This window comes from Piliocolobus tephrosceles, chromosome 18, assembly GCF_002776525.5.
Source record: "Piliocolobus tephrosceles isolate RC106 chromosome 18, ASM277652v3, whole genome shotgun sequence".
Lineage (NCBI taxonomy): Eukaryota > Metazoa > Chordata > Mammalia > Primates > Cercopithecidae > Piliocolobus > Piliocolobus tephrosceles.
Window position 1 is genome coordinate 69,075,470 of NC_045451.1, and position 14,768 is coordinate 69,090,237.

Below are 14,768 nucleotides of genomic sequence, written 5' to 3' on the forward strand. Positions count from 1 at the left end.
TAGATTCAGAATGGGTCCTGGCACCTGAGCTCCTTTGAAGCCACTCCGGCTGCAGGAAAGCGGCTGCTTCACGACGGCAGCTCCCTTCTCACTTTTGCCTTCTTTAATGGCTTTTGAAGTTCCCAGGCTCTGTGTTAACATAGAAATGGTCTTTGAGGGCAGATCTTGCCTAGAGAAACACAGTGTCTCCTACGAGGTGGTGGGAACTTTGGAAGACTCCGCTGTACAGCTTAGTGCACTGCCCAGGAAATGAACAACTGGCAAATGTCTTGGGCAGGGCTGACAAAGCTGCCTCTGCAGGTGATTACCACACTTTAACATGGAGTGCAGTGGCGTGATCATAGCTCAAACCCCTGGGCTCAAGCCATCCTCCCACCTCAGCCTCCCAAGTAGCTGGGACTAAAGGGGCATGCCACCATGCCTGACTTTTATGTCATGCCTGATTTTTATGTCTTTAGAGATGGAGTCTTGCTATTTTTCCCAGGCTGGTCTCAAACTCTTGGCCAGAAGCAGTCCTCCTGCCTCAGCCTCTCAAAATGCTGGGATTACAGGCATGAGCCACGGTGCCTGGCCTAGCATCTTATCTTAGTTCCATGCCATTCTGCACGTATTTCTCAGCCTCTGTTCTACGTGCAGCATCACTGGGCATGATGCAAGAGAAGCAGAAGATACGGTCTCTCCCACATGGAGCTTAGAACTCACTGGAGATGCAAAAGTCTTCCCTGAACCTCAGTTTTCTCATCTGTAAAGTGGGAATAAGAATATTAAGCCTGGCCAAGCACGGTGGCTCATGCCTGTAATCCCAGCACTTAGGGGGGCCAAAGTGGGCGGATCACCTGAGATCAGGAGTTTGAGACCAGCCTGGCCAACCAACATGGTGAAACCCTGTCTTTACTAAAAATATAAAAATTAGCCGGGGCGTAGTGGCAGGCACCTGTAAACCCAGATATTTGGGAGGCTGAGGCGGGAGAATCACTTGAACTCAGAGGCAGAGGTTGCAGTGAGCTGAGATCGCACCATTGCACTCCAGCCTGGATGACAGAGCAAGACTCCTGCTCAAAAAAAAAAAAAAAGGAATATTAATTCAGTCACAAAAGGCCACATATTCTATGATTCCTTGTCTGTGAAATGTTCAAAGCAGACAAATCCCTGAGACAGAAAGTAGAGTAGTGGTTGCTGAGGGCTGGGGGAGAGGGAGATGGGGTGACCGCCAATAGGCGCAGGGTTTCTCTCTGAGGCGATGGGAATGTTTCAAACTTAGATGGTGTACAACTCTAAATATACTGAAAACCACTGAAGTGTGTTAAAATACAAAATTACAACACATTTAATTTGAAGATCTAATTGGCTTGTACGAGTGACCGTAGAATCAGGCAAGATGTCATTCTGTCAAATAGAACGAGCGCTCCAAGGAGCTGAGCAGAGGCTGCTTTCTAGGCAGAAAAGGGCTTGAGAAGGCAGAGGCAGGGAACACAACGCAGACTGGCTGTTTCGAACTTCCTTCCATCACAGGATTAAAACAGAGGGGCTTCTTTATCATGGCAGCTCAGGAACACCGGGCTGCTTCTGACTGGTGTCTGCGCTTCTCCTGACGTTTGGAAAGCTGCCCTGTTTCAAAGTTCAGTTGGATGGCGGCGTGGCACCTAGCACGAGGAACTCCATTCTGGTTTGGTCTAGTCTGTCAGGGCCTCATCCAAACAGTGGCCTCCCGTGAATTTTATTTAACAACTGTATCCCTTAAAGGGGCCAATTTTATGGTATGTGAATTATATCTCAACAAAGCTGTTGTTTTTTAAAAAGTAACATCAGAAACAACAAAAAAGAATACTATTGGTAGAAGGCTACCGGGCTTTTCTGTTTAGGGAACTCGCCAGGAGAGTTACCTTGTTACACTCAGTCATCTTCACAAAAGCCGGGGGAGGTGCTGCCGCTGCACCCCCTTTTACAAAGAAGTGCAGCATTTCCTCATTCGCGCAAGCCAAATCTGGACCCCAATCCCTCCTCCCAGCCTGGAGGCTGGACACCAGCGGGGCTCCCGGGGTTCATGATGGGTGGAAAAGGCAAGGGAAACAAACTGACAACTAAAAACCATTAGCATTAGAGGAAAATTCCAAATACAGTGTAGCCGGATATGCAGTCCCACCCCACCGGGGAGTCAGAAAGGGAGGGGCCCGTAGGAAGGTGATGGTCATAAGCCCTCCCTGGGTTGATTTGTTACTGAGTTGCCGGGAGAAATCCAGGAGAAAGGGTGGTAAAGCAGTGGGTGCTCTCGCACCAGGAGAAAGAGGGCACAGGTAAGTGCAGGGGACTTGAGAACAGGGCAGAGCTCAATCAGTGTGTGTGCTAGCTTCATCTCAGACCAGGTGTAACGGGAACAGCCCCGTCCATCCCCACATGCCTTGTAAGATTCAGAAAAGGACGTGTCCCTCGTGGTTCTCAAGCCTGGCTGCCCATTGAAGTCACCTGGGAGCTTTAGAACGCTTCTCATCCCTGGGCCCACCCGGAGACTGATTCGATTGGTCAGAGGCCTGGCTGCAGCAGCCGAGTGTTAAAAGACCCCGTGAGTCTCTCGTGCAGCCTCAGCCTAGCTTAAGAACCGTGTCTGCTCTAGACGCGCTTTCAGCGCAGGCTGCGCATGAGACTCCGCCCCTCCGCCTGCCACTCCCGGGGGAGCTTTCAGAAATGCCAGTGCCCCAGCCCACTTCAGCCAGAGGCTCTGGGATGGAGCCCCCGCCAGGCGGGATGGACGTGCCACAGGGCTGAGAAAGTTGGTTTGGAAGGGTCCCCGGGCCTTTCCCTTCCCTGCAGTGCCACTGCGGCGGTGCGGTGTTCACAGCTCGCTGCCCGTCCCCCTCCATCCCACTTACTCCAGAGCCAGCCCCATCCCGTGCTGCGCATCTGCTGCGCAGGTCCAAGTTGCCCTCTCTGTAACTGAGAGCGGACCCTGCAGACTCAGCCTCACCTCCCCTTTAGTAAGCCAGCTGTGGACTCACCTACAAAATGCAGTGTGGTGTGGGGCCTACAGCTCTCCCCTTTGTGCCACCACCTGGTGTGTTCAGGCTGTCCCCCAGTAGCTCTCGCTGTGAAATTTGCAGCCAGTTTAACAGGCTGTGCACGTGTGTGTGCACATGTTGGCGTGGTGAGTGCAGGAGCTGGGTGGGAATCAGAGGTGAGCTAGGGTCCCCCATCCACACTCCAGGCACCTTGAATCCACCCATAGTCAGTCTTCCTGCACTCTTGAGGAAGGTTTGTAATAATTTTTGCTAATACCCCATTCCCTCTCCCCACCCCCAGATTCCACTTGCCCAGCCCGCGCCCTACACTCAGCACCAGCCGAGCGCCTGGCTCGCAGCAGTTGCCCAGTGAGCATTTGCTGAGTGACTGAGCATTCTTCTCTGCAGCCAGACCCGATTCCAACCTGAGCCACCGTTTGCTGTCCTCTCCAACCTAGGGGAGGTTGTGGCTGTGCTCAGCAGGGCCTCAATAAGGAACTGGGCATGGATTCTGCAGGGGGCTTTGGTGAAGAAAGTTTTACTTATATATTTTAAAGATAGAGTTGAAAGGAATGAGCCATTCATCATTCCAGGGGCATGCTGCTGTCTCGCTGAGCAGGGATGTGAATTTATTGGTCTCCTTGGCACAGAGTGACCGGCCACAGCCTGGCTGGGAACACTGAACTGGGATCCCACCATGGTAACAGGGCCCACCCTGCCCTCCTGGCAGAGCATCACTCAGAAGAATTTTTCCAGCCCAAAGTATCTGTCAGTACAGGGTCCAGCCAAAATCGTGGAGCTTGCCTTACTTTCAAAAGCAACCAGGTCAGCGGTGGAGGCTATTCTCTCTGAATCTTTGGAGGCCACTGACGTGCTGTTCGAAGTGCCCATGCTGGCCGCCAGCCTGAGTTCCTTAGACACAGGGAGCCTGCGCAGACAACGACAGGGCTCAGGCCCCTGATGGAGGCCCCCAACGTCGCCCACTGGTGTGCTGGCCTCGTGATGCCCTCACCAAGTGAGCCAGTGGCTTTTAACAGCCAACCTCAATTTCCAGCTCCCTTGCAGATTTTGCTTTCTCCCACTCATAGGTCCAGGAAGTCTGATCGGGAGCGAGGCCAGTGTCAGCGGCCTTGGTGAGGAATAGCAGCAGGTCGCCCTGCTTATGGTCTGACCCAAGGATGTGAGGAGGACCAGGCCAGGCGCCCACCTCAGTCCCTACTCAGGGCACCTCCTCATGCCTGAAGCCAGCTAATGTCGCCCAAATTGGAGCACTCAGGACCAAGGCATAAACGTTCCTTTTTCCCCTGCAGCACAGGGATGGCTCATGTGGCTTAATTATACTGTTCAAAAGCAAGTGAGCTGAGAGAGGAAACTGCAGAAGACAAGCCTGTACCTGGTGATCAGATGTAATCAGTTTCCAGTGTCAGAAGATTCAGGCCTTTACCCGGGTGCGAGGGGGAGGGGGCACAGCGATTTATGGTCTTCCTTCTCCTTGCCCTTATTTTTCTGATTCAGAAACCAGTCGTCACAGAATCTGTGGGGACTGGCCGCTTGCTGAGGAAGGATAAGGTGGGAGAGGGAGAATTCATTCTGAAAATTACAGTCATGCCAGAGACAGGGCAGCTTCGGTGACTTCCAAGCGGCAGCTCCTTCGAAGCGAAGCCCAAAATCCCTCCTGAGTTTCCAGCCTGTGTTGTGGCCTGAGGGCCACAGCCACGTCTCCCCACTAGGTGCATTTTAATATGTTAAAAGGATGGCTCTGAGTAGGCACTGAAGTGAATTGCACAATTAGGCTTGTATAAAATCATTTTTATGCAGTAAGGGATTGGACCATGTAGATTTCCATTACAAAAAAAAATTGTTCCTGTGACTCACAAAAGCAGAGAAATGACAGGATCTCTTCATAGCCAACATGTCAGCCTGGTGATCTGACAACGTGGCCTTTTGGAATTTTGAAATTCAAATTATCTCTTTTAAATATTTTGAAAATAAAAGTATCAAATTCTGAAATAATAAATACTAGAATATGAATCAGAAATCTGATTTGCCTAGGGCAAGTAATAATTTTTTCCAGTTAAAAAGTTAGAAAAAGCTTCTATCTTTTTTGGCATTTCATTGTGTATGGAAAGAGTGGTCTGTTTAAGGGAAATGACAGGCTAGTAAAATATTTGTTATTTGCACCAGGAGATAATTTAAGGAACACCTTCTCGTATGTCATCAGACTTACTTTAAAGGCAAACCAAGTCCTAAAGTTCTAAATTGAGAAAGCTGGAAGGGAACCTTAAGTGCGATCCAACCCCGTTTTATGACCAGAAGGGATGGAGTAGCCAGGATCGCGGGGGTGGTTAATAGGACCTGAGGCTCCTGGTCAGTGTGGAGCACCATGACTCTCCAGAAAGCAGAGAACAACTGGATTCATGTTTCCTATGTCAGAGTCCGCCCAGTTCCAGTCCCACCTGAGCCCTCGATAGACATTAAAGGTAGGATTCACATCATGGAATGAGCATTTTTCTACCAGCGATTTTTTTAATAAGGCTTTATTGGAATATAATATGTACACCATAACGTTTCCACTTTTAGATGGAAACAGTAGACACTGGGAACTCCAAAAGCAGGGAGGAGAGGTTGAAAAATTACCTACTGGGTATAAAGTTCAGTTGTAGTCAGTTTCCAGTGGTTTGCATTCCTACCAGCTGTGTAATGCACTATGAACATTTATTTGGGGGGGTGAATACCCTAGAAGCCATTACATGTATAATATCTGTGTAACAAACAAGCACATGTACCCCGAATAAAAAAAAATCCCTTTAAAGTATGTCATTCACTGATTTTCAGTGTATTCACAGAGTTATGCAACCATCGCCACAATCCAAATGTTTAACATTTCCATCACCCCCTTAGTCCCCTCAAAGAAATCCTAGACCTACTTGTAGCCACCCCCGTTACTCACTTCCAGGCTCTGGCAACCACCCGTCGGCTTCCGGTCTTTTATAAATTTGCATATGCTGGGCGTTTCATGGAAAAGGAGTGTGTGCCCTTTCAAATCTGATTTCTTTCACTCAGCAGATTCATCCATGCTTCAATGCATCCACGTTGTAGCATGTATTAGTACTTCATTCCTTTTCATAGCCAAGTAATATTCCACTTTATGGCTATACTGCATTTGACTGATGTACATTTGAGTTGTTTACCCTTGTTGGCTGTTGGGAATAATGCTCTATGAACATTTGTTTACAAAGTTTTTGTGTAGACATACGTTTTCAGTTTCCTCAGTTGTATACCTAGTAGTAGAATCGCTAGGTCACATGGGAATTCTGTGTTTAACCTTTTGAGGAGCTGTCAGATGGTTTTCCAAAGTGGCTGCGCCTTTTGACATTCCCTCCAGCTGTGTATGAGGGTTCGCTTTCTCCACGCTCTCCCTAACACCTGTGATTTTCTTGCCACTGACATTAATCTCGTGGCACTGTCAGTGATTGAAATGATCTGCTTGTTCTTTGTCTTTGCCTCTGGATCGTGACCTCCCAGAGGACTGACTGTGTTATAAAACCCCCAGTCTCTAGCAGTACATGTGTATTGAGTTGGATCATGTGCTGCTTGTCTTCATGTGTACATGCGGCCGACTTTGACTCTCAACTGTGTCAGTTCTGAACTAGAGACTGTTACATTATACAAAGAGGGATAAACTATGGCCCTTGTCCTCAAATAAATAGGTTGGACTACGAGGGTATTTACAGAACAGTGTAGGTGAAGAAAAGGAAATTTCAGTGACAAATTAGGAGGCACTTAAGAAATACTGGACATTTTCAATTAATTTGGCAAAATGAAAACTAATAGATGCATTTCCTTGGTTGTGGCTGTGATGGGTAGAGACAGTGGTGCCGACCCTCGCTCGCACACGTGGAAGCTTGTCTCCTCCAGAAGCAGAAGAGAGCCTTCCAGCTCCTGAGGCCTCTCCGGGGCCGGGCTCCTGCCAGGTGGCAGGCAGAGGCTTCCTCGAGCCCTGTGTTCCTCTGCTGGGTTCAGAGCCCACTCCCAGGCTTGGTTCTGTCAGCACACTCCATGCATACAGGTGCAGAATGCTCCCCCCGGCCACCCGAGACCACACCTCAGCCAGGACCTTGTGCAGGCCTTACTCGGGCCAAGGTACGTGATCCAGGAAAGCTGAACTCAAGAAAAATGAATCCAATGCTGGGTGTGGTGGCTGGTGCTGATAGTCCCGGCTGATCAGGAGGCTGAGGTGGGAGGATTGCCTGAGCCCAGGAGTTCGAGGCTGCGATGAGCCATGATTGTGCCACCGCACTCCAGCTTGGGTGACAAAGGTCCCTGTTTCTTTAAAAAATAAAAAAAAGAAAGAAAGAAAGCTAGGAGGGAGAAATGAATTCCCTGCCTGATGCCTGATGAAGAACTGGTCTGTGGGTCCCAGAGGATCTCGAACATTTCCCCTTCTGTACCTTTCCTCGTCCTGTTACTCTGCCTGGAAGGCCTGTTTTAAGTAACCGGTGAGGATGGCCACATACTAGATCCAAACTAGATCTAGTTTGAGAGTGAAAGAGGATTATGCCAAGACAACAGGCAGAAGCCAGGACCGTCCAGGGCAAACCAAGGCTCTGCTTCCACACTCCGTGCCTCACTTCCATCCTCTGGGGAGGGTGCTGTCCACCGACTTCCCCCTGCCATCTTCCCTAAGAAGAGCTGCCTCCCCTGAACCTCCCGCACAGGATAGGGACCGTTCCGCCTCATGTGTTGTCATTGGGTGACCTGTCTCATGCTCCTCACTGGATCATGGACTTCTCAAAATCAGGGACCAGGTCAAGGGGCTTGGTATTTGGGAGGTGCTGATGAAATTCTCATGAGATTGAGGAATTCCTACAGACTGAAAGTCAAAGGTAAAACTGGATCACACGTGAGGCCTCGTCTAGGTACCAAGGGCCTTGTGAGAGATGGCACGAAGGCGTTTCCTCAAGCACGCGTTACCTTTTCTTCTATCCCTGACCCTCCTGCACGAAGCTCAGTATGTTGATATCCTGGAAATCACGTGTGTGGACAAACATATTTAGAGTTGCCAGTGTCCAGAACCTTCCGGGAATTCTAGCCAGCACAGGTAGCAAAATACCTTTCACCCAGCATTGTGGGGAGCATCTCCAAACAGTGAATGTCTCTGGAGTTCAGAACCGTGACTTTCTGATTCGTTGCTAATTCAAATGCTTCCCAGATTGATGTCTTCCCGTTAAGACCCTACTCTACGGTAATTGCTTTACTAGGAACAGCGCTGAGATATTCTTGAGCTGACACTTTCCCCTCCTGTTTTCCAGGATCAGTACAAGTTCTGCTACGAGGTGGCCCTGGAATACTTGAATTCTGGCTGATGGCGTAAACAGCTCTGCAAACAATCCCTTTCATATCACAAAGCCAAGACGTTCCATGGTGTTTGTGCAGAAGAGATGAAGACTTCTCAATATGCTTATTTTGCTTTGCATAATTGGCTCTTTTTAAGAGCCCAGGAAAGTGTTTCTAAAACTGCTTGCACTGCCCAATCCCAGTAATGCTGCTGCCCGACAGAAACACACACAGCCACAGTCGCCAGATCCCATCCTCCTTGCCACCGGCTTCCTAGAGCAGCATAGACGTCTGGTAAACTGAAGAGCACAACTATATTCTTATGAAGGAATTTGTACTTTTGGGGTATTATTTTGTGGCCCGTGACCCTTGTTGTTGTTACAGCTGAGTGTTTGTTTCTGTTCTGTGGAGAATGCTGTCTGGCATTATGATAATATATTATTTTAGGTAATATTTGTACTTTAACATGTTGCATACTATATGCTTATGTAGCTTTCCAGGACTAACAGATAAATGTGTAATGAACAAAGACCTGTTGTATGAGTCGTTGTTTCTATCAGATTTGTATTGTTTCCAAGGGAAAAGCTTGGGGGAGGACTCAGTTCACAAAATGCAAGACTCGACGATCGGATTCACGGACCTAGAGCTTTTCCATGTGTTTATATTGTAAATATTTTTGATTTCATCAAATTATTTATTCATTAAAAGAAATTTTTGTGAAGCACAGTGAGTGACAATCATTTTTCTTAAGGCCTGGAAACGATTTTCTGTATGATGTTACTTTATGTGAATTCTCAACTCAATAAATGATGACCCGCAAGCAGCCGTGGCGTGTTCCTGGTGTCCCAGCGCACAGGCGGTGGAGGCCGCACCCGTCACGCCAGCGCACAGCGGGAGAGAGTGCGGCTGGGACCTGTTTGTCAGAGCAGGTAGAGTAGAGTTTTTTGAGAGAGTGTGCATCGGTGAGAGCCCTGGGCCCGCCACAGTGGCCTGCCCTGGTGCCAAGGAGGCTCAGCCATGAACCTGCGCCGTAGGGCATGAGCCCTGACCCTGTGGGGCAGCCAGGCCAGGGGCCATGGCGAGGACTTGCTAACTGGAGCATCCTCTTCCTTTATCTGTTTCCCCTCAGTCTGCAGGGGGTAAAATCTCTCTTCTCTATGCCTCAGGCCAACCTAAGACTTGCTGAGAGAACAGTTTTTAAAGGGTCAGAGAATCAGAGTGCGTTTAAGGACACCGAGCTGAACAAGTTCCCACCAGAAGGGAAAGATGGCCACACATGGAGAGATCAGCAGGGCTCCTGCTCCGCGCCACCCCGGCTCTGGCCGCTGGCACAGAAGGCAGGTGCACGGTGGCCTTGCAGCTTGCCTTTAGCTTGGGTTTTAGGCTGTATTAATGATTGCCAAGAGCTGACAACTCAGTGGCAAGCATTGTGGCAAAGGCTGATGTGTGCTGTGTTAAATTCAGCCTCTCTTCCAGATGCCGTTTGGCTTTTGGCTGTGCGGATCACTGTGTCCACTACTATGATCTTTGTAACACTAAACAGCCAATCGTGGTGTTCAAAGGACACTGAAAAGCAGTCTCTTGTGCAAAGTTTGTGAGTGGTGAGGCTAACACTGTGGAATGTAGGGAAACTGTACTGCCCACATTCCTTCAAGGGTCATATCAATGAAGAAAACTCTGTAGGCCTTGCTTCCCATGGAGATTGTATAGCTTGTGGAAGTGAAAACAACTCTCTCAACCTGGACTATAAAGGACTTTCTAAGACTTCGCTAACTTTTAAGTTTGATACAGTCAAAAGTGTTCTGGACAAAGGCCGAAAAGATGATGATACGAATGAATTTGTTAGTGCCGCATGCTGGAGGGCACAGCCAGATGCAGAGTTCAATGTGCAGATTGCTGCTAACAGTGAGGGTACAATTAAGGTGCTAGAATTGGTATGAAGGGTTAACTCAAGTCCAATTGTGCTTGACTCTGCTGAAATACATCTGCACCTGACAATGAGAGAAGAAACAGAAAATGTCATGTGATGTCTCTCCCCAAAGTCATTATGGGTTTTGGATTTGTTCTGAGTATTTTTCTTTTTCTCTTTTTCCTCCTCTGTGACCTCCGGGGCATGGGGAATAACCAGTGAACTCTCCACCATCAGTGTCACTCCACAGACATTGCTACTGTTGCTGTTGTGGTTGTGGTTATCTAATTTTTGTGATAGGGAAACACATTCTTTTACATAAAAATAAATAGCAAAAAAGTTTATTGAGCCACAAAGAAATAAATGTATATATATATTACTTTTTTCTTGTTTAAATATTTCTAAAAGATAATTTTTACATAAAACTAATGTATGTCGGTTATAACATATGCAGAAGTAAAAGGTTTAACAACAATAGCTGGGAGAGGAAAAATTGAAGTATTCTGCGATAAGATTCTTCTACTATGCATGAAGTATAATATCACTAGAGGGTAGACAGTGATAGGTTTAAGACGTACACACACCCTAGAGCAACCACTATAATAACACAGCAAAGAGTTATGGTTACTAAGCCAACAAAAAAGATTAAATGGAATCTAAAAGAGACTCAATTAATCCAAAAGAAGGCAGAAAAAGAGGGAAAATGGAATAAAGAACAGATGGGACAAACAGAAAACAAAGAGGAAGATGGTAGATTTAAACTTAACTATATCCATAATCCCATTAAAATGTAAATGGGCTAAACACCCCAATTAAAAGTCAGAGACTGTCAGATTGAATAAAAAGAAAGATCCAACTATATGCTGCCTACCAGAAACCCACTTTAAACGTTAAAAAAACATCAACAACAAATAAAGAAACACAGCCAGCTGCTTTCTTCAATATACCAAGCTGCTGAGAGCAGCAAGGAAAAAAAATTACACAAATGAGGATCTTATTGTTGCTGTAAATTCATGGTATCCATCTTTCCTTTTGCACTCCTCATGGCCAGTAATCTGAGGTTCCTCCACACTCAGGCTCCCTATGCTACAGCAATGGCTTTCTTCCCTACTCCACAGGAAAAATAAGCTGTTCACCCTCATACCTGCTACGTTTCCACACCTGTTATGTTTCCACCCCATTTTTGCCAAATTCGGAGAAACAGTAATCATTTCCCTCCTTCAAAAGACAAGTCTTAAGAGCAGGAATGGTCTCTGAGGCCCCACAGGGGCGGGAGGTGCGGGTTGCTTCCTCTCTCCCGGGAGGTCCTTCTCACTGCCTCTGCATTTCACACCCCATTTCCCCAGGGGCTTGATCAGAGAACCTAAGCATTCTCAGAAAACCTCCTAAATATCTCATAGATCCATTCTGATCCCTCTAATTCCACCGGCAAGGTGCTTCCAAGCCTCATGTATTTGGCCTCTACCTGACCGGCTAACTCTTCTCCTAGTATTTGATCCTATTCCTCTAATCCACCCACCGGTCTGCACCCAGACTGATCCTTCAGAAAGCCAAATGTGAGCCTGTCACTCTTCCCTACTTCCCACTCTGCCTTCCCATTGCCTTTGAGACAAACCTCTGGCTCTTCAGCCAGCCTCATGTGGCCAGTCACCTCATCCAGCCTCCCTGCTCCTAGGGGCCGTAGTCCTCCTTCAGGTCCTCTGCATCTCAGCTCTTTCTCATCTCAACACACTGGCATATGCTCTGCCCTCGGCCTTGAAAGCAACTCCACTCTCTCTCCATCTCCTCCCCATACCCGTCCTCCAGCTTTAGTGGCATGACTTATTCCACAAGCACAGGGGATGCAAGTTTCACTTTCAAAATTTTCTTCCAGTCAACTCACATCTGACTCCAGCCCTATCATGCCAGGCTGGAGGAAAATTAGCTCTCCGTCTTTCCTGAGGCTTTTACTCTACCCTACCCTCCAAATTTTACAGAATCCTGGGGTCTCATGTGGGAAGCCCCCAGTGTCCAGTCAGCGTTCATCAGTCTGCCTCTGTCTGTGATTGCCTGGACACCCCTGTCCAGTCCATGTGGTCATGGGACCTGCAGGCTCCACTGTTTCCTGGAGCTGCCTGGACCACAGGACACTGGGGAAGGTGGGACAGCTGGATGGCCAGAGCCCTGCCCTCTGTGCACATCACCCAGACAGCCTCTCTCGGGTCCTGCCACCTCCTGGGGTTGCAAGGACAGATGGCTGCATGGTTGGCTTATTCTCTCTCTACAGTCCTGAGACATTGTTTCTCTTTTGTGCAACTTCTCTCAGTCTCTCTCCCTCCCGCTTGGGGACATGTAACAACTACTTCCGTGTGCTCTCCTCCCACCAGCAAAGGTCCTGGAAGCTAAGACTCAGAAAGCCTCACTTCCCGCTTCCAGGGGGAAAGGGAAATGATAACAGGAAACACCAACTCAGAAAGGTATCCCGCCTCATTCCAGAGAGCCTTCCCTGGCCCCGCAGGCTGCGCTCACTGATCTGTCTCTCAGGACTCTTCTCCCTCCTTTCTAACGCTCAGTGTCCCCGTATCCACACGTTCAATGTCTGAGTCACCCACCAGACTGGAAGCCCCATAGGGCCTGAAGCCTCACACGGTGCCTGCCACTTCGTGTTTATTAGCACTGGTAGAATAAGTGGACGAAGGCAGGAGTCAACAAACAGTAGACTTGCTAGCCCTTTGTATGCATAGGCAAAACCTATATACTTGGAGAATCTGTTCTGGGTTTTGACAAACTCTGACACACCCAGAAAAAAAAAACACTTGCTCTTTCTTGAGAAACTACTGTAAAGTCCAGGCTAGAAAGGAAAAAGGAATCGGACATTGGTCTTGGTCCTGATAGAAAAAATTGTGGAAAGGCGAAGGAAAGGTACTGTTTTAAAGGAAGGGAGCTTAAAATGCAGGCAAGCATCAGACAACATGTCATTGTCACTTGTTTTTATTCTAGCGAATGGCATTTAACTGGCTGCGGTGATGCAGTGTCTCAGCCCCAGATGACACACACTCTGTAAAGGGAAGTCCGAAGTGTGGGAGCAACCAATGCGCAGTCTGTTGTGTCCCACATCAGAATAACAACTCTTACCTCCTCTCCAGCGCTCGCGCTTAGGGGAATGGTGGTGGTTTCAAACTAGGTCCACACATTCTCTGCTGAACCTCCCTGCAAGAGGTGGAGCCTGATTCCCATCTTCTTGAATATGGGCTGACTGAGTGACTGAGTTGTAACAAGGAGGACAAAGTGGAATGAAGGTGTACAATTCCAGGACGAGGTCATGAGAAGGCACAGCGGTGAATGCCCCTTTGGAGAAGCCCCACAGATGAGGAACCGAGGCCTCTAACCAACAGCCAGCGAGGACCCATCAGTCATAGACTGAGTTGGAAGTGGATCCTCCAGCCCAGGCAATCCAGTGACCAGAGCCCCTGTCTACACCTTGACTGCAAGCCCACGAGAGACACTGCACCAGAGCCACCCACCCAAACCATACTGACTCCCGGCTCTCCAAAACTGTGCAAGATCACTAATATTTGTTATTTTAAGCTGTGAAATTTTGAGGGTAATTCTGTACCTCTGACTTAGGCTCTAGTTCTGGCATCCATTAGGAGGTTCCAGAGAGAGGTACTTCCAACCTAGAAACTTAAAGGTGTAGGTCAAAGTTCCTTATAGTCCAGGTTCTGGAAACTTCTACCCATGGGGTGTTTCCCCAAGTGTGGTACACAAGATGATTGTAGATGGTGCAAAGATGAGCGTTTATTTTCATAATACTTCTGAATTTCGTTTACTATGTATTGGAAAAGTGCTGGTTTTCCACTTTGGAAAAGTGATGGATTTCTTAGTGTCTAAGGGGAATTTGTGCAGGGAAAGGAATACTCACTAGTAACTGTAATTTAAGCAATGTACCAATTATTAATATTTGGAATTTATTAGATAATTAGCATTCTTTGAGATATTAAATAATCAACATTGCCCTAAATATTTATACTTACTTACAACTAATAAATAAAAAATTATGAATTTAACAAAACAAATTTTCCCAATCAATAAAAACCTAGATTGCAAACTTAACCCAGCACTTTTAGGCATTTAATTAAAATCTCAATTCTAACATATTAACTTCCTTCAATATTCTAAGATCCTTCAAATGCAAACTGGTCCCACACACAAAAAATAGATTACAAAATTGATTAATACCCTTACTCCAAAAGCAGTTACGACAATGTGGATACCAAGGCTTTAATCAGTGTCCTTTTTTGATCCTCTTCTGCTTGTATATTTTCACGGTTGCATTCTTTCCATTGTCCTAAGATTTCAGTAACTATGAGTTCAGTAGCTCCTATTTTTCACCTTTCTGGAATTTCACAAATTTTACCACACTCCAAAGTAAGAGACTATTTTCTTGATCCCGCTGGGAGTTGGCAGGTCTCGTATGGGTGACCTGTTGATTTTTGGTCAGGACATGGTTATACAGACCAAGCAGATTCAAACCCGAGCTTGGTCATCAG

At 47.4% G+C, this 14,768-nt stretch overlaps 1 protein-coding gene and 1 pseudogene across 2 annotated transcripts in view; both read left to right on the plus strand.

The window, feature by feature from the left end:
• Window positions 1-9,056, plus strand: part of PTPRM (protein tyrosine phosphatase receptor type M) — an 846,383-nt gene extending 837,327 nt beyond the window's left edge. The window contains exon 31 of one of the 2 annotated variants that reach the window (XM_023228490.2): window positions 8,306-9,056. In XM_023228490.2, the coding sequence (XP_023084258.1) occupies window positions 8,306-8,359 (54 nt within the window). In that variant the 3' untranslated portion in view covers window positions 8,360-9,056. The remainder of the gene's footprint in view (window positions 1-8,305) is intronic. The other variant, XM_023228491.2, reaches the window with a different exon arrangement.
• On the plus strand, window positions 8,941-10,270 carry LOC111553534 (annotated as a pseudogene).
• Window positions 10,271-14,768: the final 4,498 nt, after the last annotated feature.